The sequence below is a fragment of the Diadema setosum genome, chromosome 1, assembly GCF_964275005.1.
Source record: "Diadema setosum chromosome 1, eeDiaSeto1, whole genome shotgun sequence".
In the NCBI taxonomy this organism is placed as follows: domain Eukaryota; kingdom Metazoa; phylum Echinodermata; class Echinoidea; order Diadematoida; family Diadematidae; genus Diadema; species Diadema setosum.
The window spans coordinates 50,023,733-50,039,636 of NC_092685.1; the positions used below are offsets into that span (position 1 = coordinate 50,023,733).

Consider the following 15,904-nt stretch of genomic DNA (forward strand, 5'->3'; position numbering starts at 1 on the left):
TTTGTTACCGCTTTGTTATGATGACCTATGTCATAACTCTATTGTGTAATACATCTGAATTGTGTTGCATTTCGCCTTTTTTTATAGTATGAATTGTAAACTTTGAAGCAATAAAGGAGAGCCTTATGCTCTCAGTCATATTATCAACATAGTAGCTTTCATAAGTAACCCTCCCCAAATTATTTCCAGTAAAATATCAAATGAAGATGACAGTTCGTATCAGAGCACATGTATCATGTGATAGCACAAGTTACATCATTCCAGGTAGCAGGTAGACAGGAAAAATGTGAGTGAATTTCACTTTGTTTTTCTGTGAACACCTATGGCATCTCCCAGTGGCCTTCAGGCAGTCAAGGTTAAGTCTTGTATCATGTGTCTGGCATTGGTCTTTATCTTCAAGGGATGAGGGATCGTGATTCATGACGCTCTTCTGAAAACATGTTATACTCACACATTTATATGCTCTTGTGGTGATGGTTTCCCTTGTAGAACCAAAACAGCAGATCTTATGATTTGTTTTGTTTTGTGTATGTTTTTTTTGTCTGTTTGTAATAAAGCTATACCCTGGTTGAAAGTGAAAGGGAAGTTGTGAGTTTTTTTACCATTTTTAAAAATGGTGATATTGTGTATAGTCTGTGTGTTATGTGCGGAGCATTTACAAAGCTCTTGTTTTATGTTTTTATGTTGTTTTTATATATTGCTCATTATTTTTGCAGGGTGTGACAACTTACTTCTCTGACAACTGTACACTGGAAGATGCTGAAATGGCCAAGAAGTTCATGACAGAGAAGGTTTGCTGATACTTGCAAGATATTTCAATATTTCAAAAACCTGTAAGGTCTGGATTTTTAGTCACATAACCTTTGGGTGGTAGTAGCATATGGAGAAAGCTAAATCCAAGTTTTTCAATATGTGACTGGATTTTTAAAGTATGCAGTTTGCTATATGTATACAGTTGAAGTGTATAATTTCACTATGTATATAATATCCCCCCCCCCCCTTGGAATCAAACTACATATTTAATGCTTGTACATGTGATAATGTGTGATATTGTTGTATGATTATACTAGGTGTTTCAAAAAACATTTCCCACTTTTGATCATTAATAGCTCAAAAACTATTCATCCGATAAAACTGTCATTGATATAAACAATAGCTGAATAGTGTACAATTTGGTTGAAGGTAATTTGAATATGAAAGCATAACTCAGTCTCATTAAATCTAAGACTGATTTTGAAGTAAGGTTTCAGATTTTGGTCAATTTTTAACCCTCTGTACAAAAATTGAACCTTGCACAGGAACCAATGATGTGTATGTGAGTGTGTGCTGACAATGGCCCTTAACAATGGACATGCCTGAACCACCTGTTGACTAGGCGTCAGTATCGTGCTCCCAGGCACATGAATGCTTAATCAATAATTCATGTGGATTGCCCTGGGCACTGCTAGTCTGGATTCATGCACGGTAAAGGGTAAACTGCATGCACATGGAAAAAGGAAGCACACGTTTCCATGTGCTTGCAAACACCACATTCCATTCCAACTGGCAATTATTTTTCAGTTTTTGCTTCACATACAAGTATCACTAAATTTGGGATATATGTAAGCATAAATGATCTAAAGTTCCTCATTTTAATACAACTGTCTACTAATTGAATAGTCTGACAAATTTTTCGCTTTTTGATAAAAAGAAATCATTTTTGGTTAAGAGTTCAGCAGCATTTATCATTGGGGCAATATGTTTCACAGTAGATTTATTTAAGGCTCTACTTACACAAGTGTATACTCTAATTGATTTTCTTTGCTTTCTGTCACCATGTTTACGATAGAACAGAAGGTATTCATTGTAATTTCGTTTTTCAGAAGTAGGGAGAGCACTGTCGAGACCCAACGACAGTATCGGCAGGCGTTTGACTTTACACAGGTACTGCCAGAGGCTGAATAAAGACTAGTTGTGATAGTGGAATTTCTCATGAATAAGTAATGAAGCATTCAAACCCTAACCATTGTTTAGAACCATTGTCAGGTTGTTAACCACACACTCCCATACACACCCATTGACCCCTGTGCAAAGTGAAATTTTGTACAGAGGGTTGAAAATAGAGCAAAATCTGGAACCTAACTGTGAAATTAATCATGGATTTCATGAAACTGATTTATGATTTTATATTCAAACCACCTCCAACCAAATTGTACACTATTCAGCTATTACTCATATCAATGACAGTGTTATCTGATATATAGTTTATGAATTATTAAGAATCAAAAGTGGGAAATGTTTTTTGAAACACCTAGTATAATCACATGGTAACAGGGGCATGTACGATACAGTGTATGGATAAAAGAATATGTCTTTCGGTAATAGAGTATGCATCATTTTAGAATAGTGTTTTCCAGGTCACTAAAATCTCACCCTAATGTCAATAAGAAGTGATATTGTCACCATTTCAGTATAGATGAATATTCAGCCTTGTGCCAGAAGAAGTGGTGGAATGTGAATATGTTTCAAAATGTGAGGATCATAGAAGACCTTTATAGGACAAAGATGAATGTATGCATTTGTTGTACACATACACACGGGTCAATCACCTTTTATATTATGTCTTCCTTATTACCAGAACATCAGCGCATACAACACTAGACTAATGAAGACCCTGGATGACAACAAGAAGGTGACCTATGAGATCAGGCTTGCTTCGTCGCTGGCTACTGCAGATGGTAAGAACAAGGGTATGAAATAAGGCTTACCGATATGTTATCAACCCAAATGTGAGAATTCTATGACTGACCTGGGTTGCCATTGTAAGGAAAATGTATATCTTTGCTTGTCATGATAAAAGGTGTACATATTGCTGATATTTTACATATGGTTTTGCTGAATGAAAGAAAAGATTATACAGAAAAGTGTGTTATTTTGCGATGTCTTTGTTGTAAAGTTTTACTTTTTGCTGTTTCTGTCGGTGTAAATCTTTTTCTTTTTTTTTCCATTCACTAACATGATTTTATTTTGGATCAAGATAGATTTGGCAAGCTTTGTTTGGAATTATTGGGAAAATGTCAAGGTACTCACTGACAACTTCCACGACATGCTTTCATTCTAAACGGACGCACCAGGGCTTAGCTCCGATCACCCTATTGCTTTTACACACTCAACTTGCTACAGCACGTACAATGTTACCCCAGCGGCCTAATACCCGGCAAGCATCGGCTAAGCAATCGACTGGTCCCGTAGCGGGTGCAGCTGACAAATCCTCCTCCCCAAAGGGAGGTTCACCTACGAACGCAGACTTGCAGCGGGACATTGCAGACTTTTCCAGCAAAGTCTACACAAAATTGGAAACTCTGACTGAAGAAGTTAAATCTATGAGCCGTCGCATGACTGACATAGAGGCCACTCTTGAAATGAACTCATCCAAGGTCGCTGAAGTTGAGAAGGAAATCCCAAAAGTACGTGCCTCCCTACAAGAAGAAATTGCTCAATTGAAGGAGAAACTGCTTCTAACGGAAATCTACTACAGGAAGCAAAATTTGTTGTTCTACGGTGTTGAGGAGCAAAGAGAGGAAAACATCTACACTACGCTTACTGATGTCTTCATACTCCTCGGCCTGGATGAAGAGAAGGCCAAAGGAATACAGCTAGTCAACGCCCACAGGCTTCCCCGCCGCAACCCACACGGGAACGCTGACGCCCACCACCCAGCCCCAAACCGCCCATCCCCCGCACCGATAATCGCTAAGTTCGTTCGGATGGCTGACCGGGATCTCATCCTCTCCACCTTTGAGAATCAAAAGCGACCGAGGAACACCCCTGAAGGAGACGGAACCAACCCGTCTCCCCCTTCCCGGATGACCGTCAGGACCGATCTCCCTCCCACGTTGAAAGCCCGGCGCGGCCACCTCGCTGAGGTGGCTTACAAGCTACGAAAGGAAAAAAACTTGTCTACCAGAATTAAACTACTAGGAGTCAACATCGTCCTTCAGTGGAGAGAGAAAGGAACAACAGCATGGAAACCTTACCAAGACTGAACCCCTCATCACCTCAGGTGACCTCGCTTGTTTTTTGGTATTTTTTTTTTCTCAATGGTTCAGAAATAAGAAGTAAAATGAAATACAGCTACATATTATAATCAATGTGAAACTGAGGGGGAAAAATAGCAAACGTTGTTTCTTTTGCGTTTCACATTGCTTTGGCACTTTCTTTATAAGCCTTTTTCCAATGTGTTTTCTATGCAAACTTTAAAATCCCTCGGTTTGAAATTATAATAACATGTAGAGGGAAAAACACCTACAGTATATTGCACATTTCGGTATTGTAGTTTAATTTGTAACTATGACTTTAAATTTCTGTCATATTATAATGAAGTAATATGAGTGGTTTTGTTTTTTCCATCTCACTTCAAACCATAAAGATATCGTACACAGAATGTTTGATTTTTATGACCTTTTTTTTCTTTTTGCTATATAAAAAATGAATATCAATTAACAAAATGGGGAAAAAACTAAACAGAATAAAAACGAGCTTCAGTACTGGTACCAGGTACACATGCTCTCAACGCAAAATATAAGCAGAGCTTTACTTTTCCTGTACACCACGGCTGTGATTTTCACGTACAAGCTCATGTTAGCCGAACATACTGAACACTGAGTCAGAGTGAGGGATGTACAGTCTTATTTGTCGTTTTAAATCTGAACTTATTTGTCATCAATGATGACCCTATTCCACACTCTTGACAATCCCCGCGAAACGAATTTTTACTGGTGTACACTGTACTATGCATTGCTTATTACGTTATTACACCCAAGGAAATTTATAACGAAAGAAAAAATGGAATGCAATGTTTGATGTAGCAGAGAAGTACTTCCACATCAGATCGATTGGAGGCATGCATTCATTACACTCACTTTAGTGATTGTGGTACTGATGTTTATAATACATCTTTATATATATATATAGTGTCCAATTTGCTTCATACGAGAATGGTCTATCTGATGAGTCAAATTCTCATTTTTCTACTTGTTTGCCTTTTTTTTTTTTTCTATCGGCAAACGTAAGATCCCATTTACTTCCGAACACGTTAAATGTCATGCGTGAACGTTCTCCCTCTATTGGGACGACCCATCACTCCTTGTAAAATGTGAATACTATACATTTTATTAAAAAATACAGCTCAACATCACAATTTGTCATTTATTCATTCTCTGTGAATTGTTATTTGAACTTCGAGCATGTATCAACCCATTTCTGAGTCTTGTATATCCCCTGTATTAATCAATAATCTTATCCCCACAGCTTATACCCACAGCTTAAAACATGTAATCATAATGTTCACACACTTCTAAAACAGACACAGGACGCTGTTTCTCTTCCACACCACGGCTGCTTAATATCTTCTGGGCACACTGGCCGTATGGAGGGGTCAACTATTTCGATACCTTGACTTTCATCGTGATTAAGAACTACCCAAGGCACATTCATGTTGACTAACAGAAAATAAAAAAGTCAAACACATGAGCCTTGAAAGGAATGTATATTTGTTACTACAACAACAAATTTATAGCACCGAAATATTTCCAAGGTTAGATTGGTTTGTTCAAAGCATGCATTCACTACAGTAGTAATCTGACTTTAACGACTGCTTAATTTGCTTTTTGTGTTGTCTTATTTTTCGTAGTGAAATTCTGTCCGGTCGTTTTGAGAAAGGTTTGTCTGATAACTCTGGTCCTTTTTTTTTTTTTTTTTTTTTCTATTTTTGCTCTCTTTTTTCTTTTGGCGAATGTAAGGTAGTCCTTCGCCTTTAAAAATGTTGAACCACGTGCGTGAATCTTCTTCCTCTACTGGCATGACCTTCCATTCCTTTCTTTTCTTACTACGATACATTGCATACAAAAGTACTTCTTAAAATCACAAATTATCTATTCATTTGTTGTGAATTGTTATTGATGAATTACGTTCGAGCTTAATATAACTACCTTCTGAATTTTGTATATCCTCTGTATCAACCGATGATCCAGATAATGTCTGTAGCATACCTATACTTTTGTATAAAAAACAAACAAAATAAACATGAAACCCCTGTATTTGTTGTTCACACACGTCTAAAATATAGACAGTGCGTGGCTCCTTCTCCTCACCACAGTAAAGCTATAGTCAATATTTTACATCGGTCTTCTGGGCCATTTTTGCTGTTCGTTCGGAAGGGTCAAATACCTTGACACCTGGACTTCCACGATCAATCTGTATTGGTTTTATTGTGACGAAGAACAACTGAAAGGCACAACAGCGTTGGCTGGTTAAGAAGAAATGATAATTAAAGAAAAAGAAATAACAACATTTGACGTTTTAGCGTCGAAAGGAATGTATGTTTGTCACCACCCTTCAACAGCTAAATAAGGCTGCCATGCATGCAGGAATGTTCCATTTCATACCCTGTCTTGCTCGTTGGATTTGGTGGCAGGCATTATCCTTTGATATATAAAGAGAGTTACATAATTTCTGATTGAAAATGGGCTGCTTTCAATTATTGTCAAATCCACCATCACTGCGGCCGGGTGTGTCAAAACACATTCCAACCCGGAGCTCTTTGGTTGATAATTTCCCTTTTTCTTACAACTTATTGTTACTGAGCAAGAACATCTGAAGTCAACCAATTGTCAGCTAAGCTTCCATACATTTTTCCTTGTTTTGATATTCAACCATAGAACTCAATTGTGTATTAGCCTCACCGCATGTGGCCAAGTCACTACTTGCCTTGTGCATGCGTAAACCAATGTCAGGGCGAGGTTTCCCCTCCACGCCTCTGCTATCCGACCTCTTCGTTGATCCATTGTGTATCAATGTATAGAGATTCAATTCATAAATTATTATATTTAAAGAAATCACATTATATTGTAAAGGTTTTCATGACCGGTAATGTGAAAAACCTAACGAGAAAAAAGGGAAATCAATTTCTGTCATCACTGTAGGGGTACACAGTTCAAGTAGGCAAGGTATATGTTCATCCGCCACCAGCCTGCGAGCTGAATGGTAACATTCTTATTCTATGCATGTGTACTATCAGAATTTTGCAAGAATGTGTAATCGTTCACATGTTTAGTGCAGACACTGAGTGTGGCTACTCTTTCACACCACGACCTACTTATATCTCTGTATGTTAATCAAGCCACGGCAAGTGGCACCTGTGCTTGACGCACGTTGAACGGGTTCCTGGTCTGTACACCCTGATTTCCATTCAATGTTCGTACAGTATTTTTTTCTTCGACGTGTCTTTTAATGGGTACTGAGCACATGGTTAAAAGTCTTGTATTTGATATAGTCAATACAGAGATTGCAGGAAATGTACCTTCACTCCCCCTTTACTCCCCCCCCCCCCTCCCCTCCCTAACTGGACAAGGGCCACGGTCCTTTGGTTTTCATATAAAGGAACTCTAAAGTTTGTAATGAATTTGTATAATGAATTTGTGTCAACCAATGATTTTATTCAGCTATTTCTGCAACGTAACCATAATTATATATAAAAAACAAACAAATATGTAGTCTTTATAGTTGTCCACACACGCCTAAAATATAGACACAGGGCGTGGCTCCCCTTCCTCACCACGGTAAAATCATATCCAATATTTTATATCGGTCTTTTGAGCCATCTTTCCTGTTCGTATAGAGGGGTCAAATACTTCGACACTTTGACTCTCATGATCAACTTGTATTGGTTTTATTGTGGCTAAGGATCATGTAAGACACAATGGCGTTGGATGAGTAAAAAAAAAAACAAATAAAGGAAAAAAATCAATCCTTATGTTTATGAAGGTGGACTTGTCCTTTAACACATTAGCCACGAAAAGAATGTATGTTTGTCACTACCTTCCAGGAGCCATTAAAAAGCTACCATTCGGGAAGATTTTATTTACCCTGTTGGATTTATTGACGGTCATCGCTCTTTGACTCGTAAAAAAGTTACGTAATCTTTGATTGAAAAAGGTTGCCTTCAATTGCCAAGTCCACCATTACTGGGAATGGGAATGTCAAAGCACATTCCCATCCGGAGCTCTTTGGTTGACAGTTTTCCTTTTTCTTACAACTTATTGTTATTGAGCAAGAACATCTAAAGTCAACCAATTGTCAACTAAGCTTCCATACATTTTTCCTTTTTCGATATTTAACCGTAGAACTCAATTGTACCTTGTAGCATCACTACAAATATATGTGTTGTTAATTACGTGTCTTGTGCGTAAACCAATGTCAGGGCGAGGTTCCCCCTCCACACCTCTGCTATCTGACCTCCTTGTTGATCCACTGTGACTCCCAACGCTGAGTGTAATGAATGATAGAACCATGGCTTTTTTCAACCATTTTTATTTCCTATTATATACATTCATATGTATATATATATATATATATATATATTTTTTTTTTTTTTTTGGTGGCGGTTATCAAAAAGTTTAACGGGAAAAAAAAGAAAACCTTTTTCGGTCATCATTTTAGGGATACACGGTTCAATTTTGCAAGGTTATGCTCATCCACCACCTGGTCATTCTCCACAGTATGGTGACAGTTTATAGTACCTCATTTTTTCACGTATTGATTGAAGCCAGACATTTCTACCCACATATTTCACTTCATAGTTTCAAAATGTTTTTGAACCCATAACTTTAAATGTTTAAAGAAAGTCACCAATCTCTTTTAATTTATAACTGGTAAATGGTTCTTTTAAACCTCCCACACTTTTTGGTATTGAACTCCGATTTTTCTTTTTTATTACTATTATTATTTTTAGTACAGCACATCCATCACTGCTTTGGCAGATATTCATCCTACTGTGAACTGTCCGTAAAAAAAAAAAAAAAAAATCCCTTTGTTCTACGAATCACCTGTTGAAACTCCGAACCCATTGATAAGACGTCCGTATGATACATGTACAGTAAGCAGTTTCCATGAATGTATAATTGTTCTCATGTTGTGTGTCGACACGAGGCGTGGCTGCTTTTTCGCGCCACGACCGACTGATCTCCAATGGTAATTAAGCCACTGCAAGGAGCACCTGCGTTTGACGCATGTTAAACGGGTTGCTATTAACACCCTGATTTCCATTCAGTATTTGTACTGTTTTTTTTTTTTTCTCTCTGATACGTGTGTTAATGGGTGCATGGTTAAAAGTCCCACATTCAATAGCCAATACAGATGTTGCAAGAAATGAACCTTTACTCTTTACTCCCCTTTACTCCCCCCCCCCCCCCCCCAGTATACGGGAAAGTCTCCCTGAACTTTAACTGGCAAGTGTCACGGTCCTTGAATTCTCTGTCTGTACGTGTTTTAAAACGCAACACCTTTATACTGAGTGGTCCGGCTATCCCCTGGTGATCTGTTGTAATCGCGTAATAGTAATTATTGTAAGTGTGACCAAGATGGGTCTAATTGTACCAAATTTTGTATTGTATATTGAAACCCCACACACATTTGCACTCTGTACACACACCTGCACAGTAGTATGCACTAGCAAAATGCACATCAGCACCTATGCAGTTGTTGTCTCTCAGATCTCCGGTAATTTACATTTCTGTATTACAGAATGGCGTCACATGTGAATACCCCCGATATTCCTGCTGACATTATGCCTATGCGCGACAGTAAATATTACACACCCCTTGAATTCAATGATATTGTATCGTATAGTTCAGATAATATTTCACTTCTTCATATAAACTCTAGGAGTTTGAATAAAAATTTTGAATATTTGGAAAATCTTTTGCACTCTTTAAACAATTTTGAATTTTCTGTTATTGGAATAAGTGAAACTTGGTTACATCAAAACTCCCCAGATATCTTTAATTTACCCAATCATAAATTAGTTAGGGCTGATCGTCAAGGAAAAAGGGGTGGCGGTGTTGCGTTTTATATTGCGCAAAATTTACAGTTCAAAATCCGTTCTGAAATCAGGTTAAGATATGCAGAAACGTTATTTATTGAAATTGAGAACCCAATCTCTAAAAATGTTATTATAGGTTTAATTTATCGACCTCCTGATCTGAATTGTGAATTATTTTGTGATGAACTGGATTTATATCTCCATAAGATAGGTAAAGAAAGTAAACATGTTTTTATTTTTGGTGATTTCAACATTAACTTTTCCCCCACATCCGATAACAATAATTCTCTTAATTTTATGCATTTAATGTATTCATATGGTTTTATGTCGATTATCAATAAACCCACCAGGATAAATCCACACTCATCAACTCAGATTGATAATATATTTTCGAATGTGTATAATAATACAATTATGGGGGGTATATTATGTTCTGAAGTTTCTGATCATTTACCAATATTTTCAATTTGTGAATGTAAAGTGGGTCGTAATAAATTACATGATAAAATATGGTATTATAAAGAGTCAAAACGTAATGTGGAATTTTTGAAACAGAATTTATTTTTAGAGGAATGGACAGATATTTATAGTATTAACAATGTTAATTTGGCATATAAATGTTTTAATGATAAATTATTATATTATTATGAAAATAATATTCCTTTATGCAGAATAAAAAGTAACCGAAATAAACCAAGAAATCCTTGGATTACAAAAGGTATCTTGAAATCCATAAACACTCGTAATTTTTTGTATAAGTTACATATTCGTAACCCAACTGAATTTAATTTGAATATGTATAAAGTTTATCGAAATAAATTGACAAAATTGATTCGTTTATCCCGCAGATTATATTTTTCTGATAGAATGAAAAAGGTTTCTTCAAATATTAATGCAACATGGAAAATTATTAAAGAGGTCCTAGGTAAGAAGCCTGATTCTCCGCCAACGGATGATATCACATTAAACGGTATTAAAATAAATGATCCCAATATGTATGCTAATTCATTTAACTCATTTTTCGTTAATATCGGTCCGGAACTTGCTACTAAAATTAGCAATACTTCTGCTCAATTTACAGATTATCTTTTTGACCAAAATCAAGAGTCTATTTATTTTAATCCAACAAGTCCCAGTGAAATCATTAGTATCACTAAATCTTTAAATAGCTCTAAATCTTGTGGTTCTGATAAAATAAGTATGATGTTATTGAAAGAAATAGTTTATCCACTCGCAGAACCGTTAAGTTATATATTTAATCTTTCTTTATCACAAGGTATTTTCCCTGATCTGCTGAAAATAGCGAAAGTTAATCCTGTACATAAAAAAGATGATCCTCATGAAATTAGCAATTATCGTCCTATTTCTTTATTGCCTAGTATATCCAAAATCTTAGAAAAAATTGTTTATAATAGACTTCTTAAATTTATTAATAAGTATGATTTACTTATTCCCAATCAATATGGTTTCAGAAAAAATTATTCAACTGATTTAGCACTAATACAAATTTATGACAAAATTACGAGTGCTTTTGCAAACAAAGAACATGTTGCAGGTATATTTTGTGATTTGAGTAAAGCATTCGATACTCTTGATCATTCTATTTTACTCACCAAACTTAGTCATTATGGTATTCGAGGACAAGCACTTTTATGGCTTAAAGATTATCTAACTAATAGAAGACAATATGTTATTTTTAATGGTTGTGAATCTGACCCCCTTTTAATAAAATGTGGTGTTCCTCAAGGCTCAATTTTAGGCCCATTATTATTCCTTCTTTATGTTAATGATATCATAAATACATCCTCTCTTCTCTCGTTTGTTCTATTTGCTGATGATACGAATATATTTTATTCCCATAAAGATCTTAAGATTTTAAATGACACTTTAAATATTGAAATTAGTAAAGTATCAAATTGGTTTAAGTCTAATAAACTTTCTTTGAATATAAAAAAGACTCATTTTATTCATTTCAAACTTCATTCTCACAATGAAGATACGTTGATACATATTAATATTGATGATATCCCATTAGAAAAGAAAATGAATTCAAAATTTTTAGGAGTATATATAGATGAAAGTTTGACTTGGAATGAGCATTTACATCATGTTACAACGTGTATTTCTAGAAATATAGGGATAATTTCCAAGCTGAAGTTCTTTCTTCCTCGTTCAACTTTATTTCTATTATATAATTCCTTAATTCTTCCATATATAAGTTATTGCAATGTTGTATGGGGTACTTGCGGCTCTACCAAAATAAATTCTATATTTAAATTACAAAAGAAAGTTACACGTATTTGTACAGGATCGCATTTTCTGGCTCATACTGATTCTTTATTTCATGAGCTTAAAACATTGAAGGTTTTTGATTTGAATATTATTCAAGTAGCAGTAATTATGTTCAAATATATACATCATCAACTTCCATCATCGTTTGATAACATGTTTAGGTTCAATACTTCTGTCCATTCGTACCCTACTCGTATATGTAGAAATTTCCACCTTTTGAATCCCAAATTATTAGTGACACATAAATCTATAAGACATTCGGGTCCGGATATTTGGAATAATCTCCCGGATAATATAAAGTCTTGTTCAAGTATTTATTCTTTGAAAGCTTCACTTAAACGATATTTGATACAATTATATTCTCCAAACCAATTGAGCTAACAAATATTTATAGTATAGATTGACATCTTATTGTCAATCTCTATTTTCTTCCTTCAACTGCATCTTGCACTCTCACCTGCAACTGCACAGCACTCACCTGATCACCTTCCTCCAAGAGAGTTATGTCGTTGGATAGTCATTTTATGAGGCCTCCATCCATTTCAAGCTTAATCGCTTATGATGGTGGTCTCCTGCATTCAATTATCTCTGTTGTTTATTGAAAAATACTGTATATTTTATTTTATGTTACTGTGTATCTACATTGCTCAATGCAATCACCTATGTGAATCTATTTATGTACTGTTATCGATTTATTTCACTGCACTTGTTATTCTTTGTCTTTGTACTTTTTGAAGTTTGCATTCAAATTGCATCTGATTGAATGCAGAAATAAAAGCAAACAAAGCAAACAAACAAAGCAAACTATCTGACTGCTGACAGTTTTGTTGTCCCCGCCGAACGAGTTCGAGCAGGGGACTATGAAACGGGCTCCGTACGTGTGTGTGTCCGTGTGTCCGTCCGTCCGTCCGTGCGTCCGTCCATGTGTCCGTCCGTGCGTCCGTCTGTGCGTCCGTGTGTGCGTCCGTGTGTGATCAAAATCTTCAATTTGCTACTTCTCTGTCATTTATGAGCCAATTTTGATTCTGTTTGCTTTATATGATAGCACTACATGGGAGCTTTAAAACTTCTACACAGAATTTCAGTCGTGACCTTTGACCTTGACCTTTGACCTATATTGTACATTTTGCTACAAAATGCTACTCCTTCGCCATTTCTAACCCGATTTTGATTCCGTTTGCTTTATATGATGGCACTAGGTGAGGGCTTCAAAACTTCTACACAGAATTTTGACCTTTGACTTCTTTGACCTTTGACCTTGATTTTTGACCTATATTGTACATTTTGCTACAACATGCTACTCCTTCGCCATTTCTAACCCGATTTCGATTCCGTTTGCTTTATGTGATGGCACTAGGTGAGGGCTTCAAAACTCCTACACAGAATTTTGACCTTTGCCTTCTTTGACCTTTGACCTTGATTTTTGACTTATATTGTACAATTTGCTACAAAATGCTACTCCTTCGCCATTTCTAACCCGATTTCGATTCCGTTTCTTTATGTGATGGCACTAGGTGAGGGCTTCAAAACTTCTACACAGAATTTTGACCTTTGCCTTCTTTGACCTTTGACCTTGATTTTTGACCTGTATTGTACATTGGCTACAAAATGCTACTCCTTCGCCGTTTCTAACCCGATTTTGATTCCGTTTGCTTTATGTGATGGCACTAGGTGAGGGCTTCAAAACTTTACACAGAATTTTGACCTTTGCCTTCTTTGACCTTTGACCTTGATTTTTGACCTGTATTGTACATTGGCTATAAAATGCTACTCCTTCGCCATTTCTAACCCGATTTTGATTCCGTTTGCTTTATGTGATGGCACTAGGTGAGGGCTTCAAAATTTTTACACAGAATTTTGACCTTTGACTTCTTTGACCTTTGACCTTGATTTTTTACCTATATTGCACATTTTGCTACAAAATGCTACTTCCGGCGGGGACATATATTACGCACCGCGTAATTTCTACTTTTCCTTGTTTGTAATTGTTCCATGTTTCAAGAAGAAAAATGCGATGAGATTGTGATCAACTAGAAAATACTGCTAGTATAAAAATGTGATGTGATGTAGACAGTAGATTGCTAGGGATATACAATTTATTAAGTTGGTTGGAATATACAATGTGATAAGTTGGTATTTCTGTGGATATTCTTTGGTTTACCTTTTATCCCCTTATGTCATACTCCCTCTAGGTGGTGACTGTGACATTGAGTTTGGGTCATTTGACTTTGAGGGCGTGACCTTTAACGTGACCCGTGGAGACTACGGACCGCTCATGGCAGGCGTAGTTGACAACCTCGGGAAAGCCGGGGTAAGACTATCCTCAAATGTCCTAAATCTTGTTTCTTTTATGGGTATTTTACATTTGTCTCTACCAGATAAAAAAAAAGGATCCAAGGAGAACTATCATCATGCTGCCTACCTATTAATAGAAACATATTTGTGTTCATGTTTGTGTTTGACCAATTTCTAGCAATACTGTAAAAGTGGAAGTTTTTGTGGTGTGGAAGCTTTGCACAATGGGGAGCTTGCAAAAAAAAAAAAAAAAAAAAATCAAGCATGCAAATTTGTTTGCTTGTTGTATGTAATGCTGGGTTATACTTTGATTCTGCGAGATTAAAAACAAGCAATTCATTGAACTCGGCTAAGCCCAAAAAATCACTCACACAAAAATTTTCACTTTTACAGCAATTATGACCGTAATTGATCTCAGCTGATCTTTCAGTCATTAAATGTTCACAAATGTGCAATAATCTGACCCAGAGATGTCCAAGGCAGTGTGGGTTTGACTGTCTTCATAATAATTGAAATGATGTTGAAGCATATCTGATTAAAATGCTTTTATTTGCTATGCTTGGTGAATATTTGCCATGGGCTTGCTGTCAAAACGGCATTAGTTGTAGATGCCTTACAAAATTTATTTCCACATTATGGTGCATGTTGATTGGAAAGTCCTGGTTTTAGTCTGCTTTAGTTCGAAAAAGACATTTATGATAGATAAGAGAATTCAGTACATTTTATGCCACAAAGAACAGCAGATTGTGTTTAGGCACTTTTTTTTTTCTTCAGGGGACGGATGAAAGCTTGATTTAATAATAGATTGACACTTTTCACAATGGGGACTTCAGGTCATTCCTAATCTTGTTCGTCTTGTGCAAGAGGGGAAAATATTTAGAGATTGCCGTGTCAGACTGGATGCCGTTGTAATGCTGACACTCTCCATGTCTTGTAGGAATGGGCTGCCAATGAGAACGAACGAGCCATGATGGAAAACTATGTGAAGAGCTTCAGCAATGGTTCCATCGATGCCCACAAGGAAGGCTCCAGATTTTGGATCAAAGACAAGGGACCCATTGTTGAAACGTAAGGAGGGAGAGTGGATGGAATGAAACCTTTTGCCGAAAATTCCTTACGAAGTACAAACCTTATTAGTTTCTTATGTGAACATGTCTTTCTTACAGAGCAGCGTAATTCTGTTTAATTAGAAAGACGGCAGAGATGTTACTGACACTACTTGACAGAAGAGATCGAATACACAACGCCATGCCAAATATCTCTGTCTGTCATTCCTGTTTGCATGGTTAACTATTACAGCTGTAGCGATGTTACAGCCTGTATATCCCCCTCTAATCAATACAATCATGTAATCTGTGAAATATTGAGTGGGATATATCACCTTTTCTTTTCCAAGAACATTCACTTGCTGATGGAATTTTCAGGACTTCATAGATATGATGGCAGAGCTTTGCATAT

At 36.4% G+C, this 15,904-nt stretch overlaps 1 protein-coding gene across 1 annotated transcript in view; it reads left to right on the forward strand.

Moving 5' to 3' along the window:
* Positions 1-15,904, forward strand: part of LOC140231782 (dipeptidyl peptidase 3-like) — a 28,753-nt gene that overhangs the window by 1,971 nt on the left and 10,878 nt on the right. Inside the window, exons 4-7 of the mRNA XM_072311939.1 lie at positions 717-791; positions 2,618-2,717; positions 14,344-14,462; positions 15,384-15,514. Coding sequence (XP_072168040.1) covers positions 717-791; positions 2,618-2,717; positions 14,344-14,462; positions 15,384-15,514 — 425 coding nt within the window. The remainder of the gene's footprint in view (positions 1-716; positions 792-2,617; positions 2,718-14,343; positions 14,463-15,383; positions 15,515-15,904) is intronic.